Below are 2500 nucleotides of genomic sequence, written 5' to 3' on the forward strand. Positions count from 1 at the left end.
GACACACACACACACACACACACACACACACACACACACACACACACACACACACACACACACACACACACACACACACACACACACACACACACACATCATCTCTGCAGCACGGGCGGCAGCTCTACGCCGGCGACGCCAAAGCCAAAGGTCCCGTCGAGTCTCGGGCAGCGCAACATCGGCCGCGGCAAGCACTCAAAGGGTGAGCACTCGTCGTGTGTGTGTGTGTGTCCTTGCAGCATGTGGGAGCAGGTGCTGTGTTTGCTTGCTGCCGTGTTGGCCACTTCGGCTTCCGTTCACTTCCGTTTTCGTCACTTCCGTGTCGTTCACGTGTACCCTCCAATCCTCCAATCACGTCTCTTCTGTTCTTTGTCGCCCATGGTTCAGCCGCCACTCCCAAGAGCGCTCGCAAGACGCGCAGCAAGACAAAGAAGGCCGCAGCCTGATTCCTCCCTACAACCACCACCACCACCACCACAGCCGACCACAATTGAAACGCCATTTCTTCCATGCAATCACGTCACATCACATTACAACGCCTTTCTTTCGTCATTTTCGCCCGTGTTCTCTCGTTGCACTCTCACACATTCGTTCGCCGCTTCCTGTTCGTTCATTGTTCCATCTGTGCACACTGGCCCCCTGCTTTCTCCGTCTGTTTTGCTTTCTCGAACGTGTCATCAAGCTGCATGCAAGAAGTACACTAAGCTGCATGCAAGAAGTACACTCAAATCACCGCCAAGTGCACAAGTTGGTTTGTTTACTTCGTGGCCCAGCCACTACCAGAGGGTCGCACACACATCGCACACGAGGTCAGCAGACACATGTACAAACGAGCACAAGAAAGAAGAAGAAGAAGTGCACAAAAATATCTCTCGCTGCATCACGCATTCTCTGCACACACACACACACACACACACACACACACACACACACACACACACACAACACACACACACATCACACACACATCACGATATCTACACAATGTTGCCTGGATCCTCTGCCATCCACGCGTCCAAGCGCTTCTGCTGCTGCTTCAGTTCATCCCGCATCGACGCACGACGCGACACGCCGCCACGCGCAGGGGTCAGGGTGATGGCAGCAGCAGCAGCGGCAGTGGTGGTAGTGGTGGTATGGTTGCTGCTGTTGTTGCTTCCGTCAGCGTTGCTGTTGCTCTTGTTGTTGCGGTTGCTCTTGTTGTTGTTGTCGTGGTGCTGGTGGTGATGATGGGTTGTTGGCTTTGGCAGCACAGCCGTTGGTTTGTGTATTGCTGCAAGCGCTGCTGCCCCCTTGCGCACGTCACCATACCCACCACCACTGCCAGCATCGGCTGTCGCTGCACCGTGCATGCTTCCACCGCTACTCGTGCCGCTATCACCACGACTCCCATCATCGCCACCATGACCACCATGACCACCATGACCATGACCATCGTTGTGGTGCAGTGTCGTGTCATGCTCGAGCACGTCTGTATCCGTGCCACCGGTGTGGTGCCCGGGAAGGAGAACAACGAATCGCGATGACGCCCTCCGCACGAATTCGAGCGAGGACACACGCGCACCGGCAGGCGCGGTCGGGCTGCAAGTGATGATGATGATGATGATGATGATGATGGCAAGGTGGAGGTTGAGGTGGTGGTGATGATGATGGTGGTGGTGCAGTGCAGTGGTGGTGTAGTGTGAAGGTGGTGGTGGTGTGCACCTGAGGAGAGAGGTGCGCATTGTCCAGCAAAGACACACACATGCACACATACCTACAGACACACACACACACACACAGACACACACACACACACACAGACACACACACACACACACACACACACACACACACACACACACACACACACACACACACACACACACACACACACATATGCACACGTACGTCTGCGTGGTCGGTCGGCCGCGGCGAAGCGTCGCTGGTGGGCGGGGCGTCACTGTGGACGGACGTGAGTGGTGGTGGTGGTGGTGGTGGTGGTGTCCGCCTCCAAATGAAGAAACAGGAACTGTCCGGATTGGTCGGAACATTTCGCCACCGGGTGCCGCGTCCTGTTGTTTGGAGGGAAGAACAGGAAAGGTGAGGTGTCGAGGGGATGGGGCACAAGTGTGAGCAAGTGGACGTGAACACAGCACAGGACACTGGTTCATGCAACGCACACACAAGCATCAACTACGCTTTCCCGACACACACACACACACACACACACACACACACACACACACACACACACACACACTGCTGCACCTTGTTGAGAGCGCGTTCAGTGCGGACGTGCGGATGTGCATTCCGGAACACATCCATGCGGCGTTGGTGACGTGGTCGGTGGTGATTGCCATTATGGCTGTGATCGTGACCCTTGTGACCCTTCTGCACCTTCTGCTGCTGTTGCTGCCCCCGTTGCTGTGGCTGTTCATCACCACCATGCGCGTGCGCGTGCGTGTGTTTGCGTGGTGAGAGAGGGACGTCTGCCAGCGAGACGATGCGACGCCGCGGCGAA

General features: G+C 56.2%; 2 protein-coding genes across 2 annotated transcripts in view; one reads left to right on the forward strand and one right to left on the reverse strand.

Moving 5' to 3' along the window:
* Window positions 1–739, forward strand: part of PTSG_02610 (uncharacterized protein) — a 3614-nt gene extending 2875 nt beyond the window's left edge. The window contains exons 9-10 of the mRNA XM_004996051.1: window positions 111–202; window positions 388–739. Of these exons, the coding sequence (XP_004996108.1) occupies window positions 111–202; window positions 388–446 (151 nt within the window). The 3' untranslated portion in view covers window positions 447–739. The remainder of the gene's footprint in view (window positions 1–110; window positions 203–387) is intronic.
* A 1-nt stretch (window position 740) lies between these two features.
* The window catches only part of PTSG_02611 (uncharacterized protein), a gene marked incomplete at its 5' end in the record, with an annotated part of 5242 nt that continues 3482 nt past the window's right edge, over window positions 741–2500 (reverse strand). The window contains 3 exons of the mRNA XM_004996052.1: window positions 741–1578; window positions 1888–2051; window positions 2248–2500. The exon at window positions 2248–2500 is cut by the window's right edge and continues 587 nt beyond it. Coding sequence (XP_004996109.1) covers window positions 978–1578; window positions 1888–2051; window positions 2248–2500 — 1018 coding nt within the window. The 3' untranslated portion in view covers window positions 741–977. The remainder of the gene's footprint in view (window positions 1579–1887; window positions 2052–2247) is intronic.

Source organism: Salpingoeca rosetta (genome assembly GCF_000188695.1).
Source record: "Salpingoeca rosetta unplaced genomic scaffold supercont1.6, whole genome shotgun sequence".
NCBI classification, from domain to species: Eukaryota; class Choanoflagellata; order Craspedida; family Salpingoecidae; genus Salpingoeca; species Salpingoeca rosetta.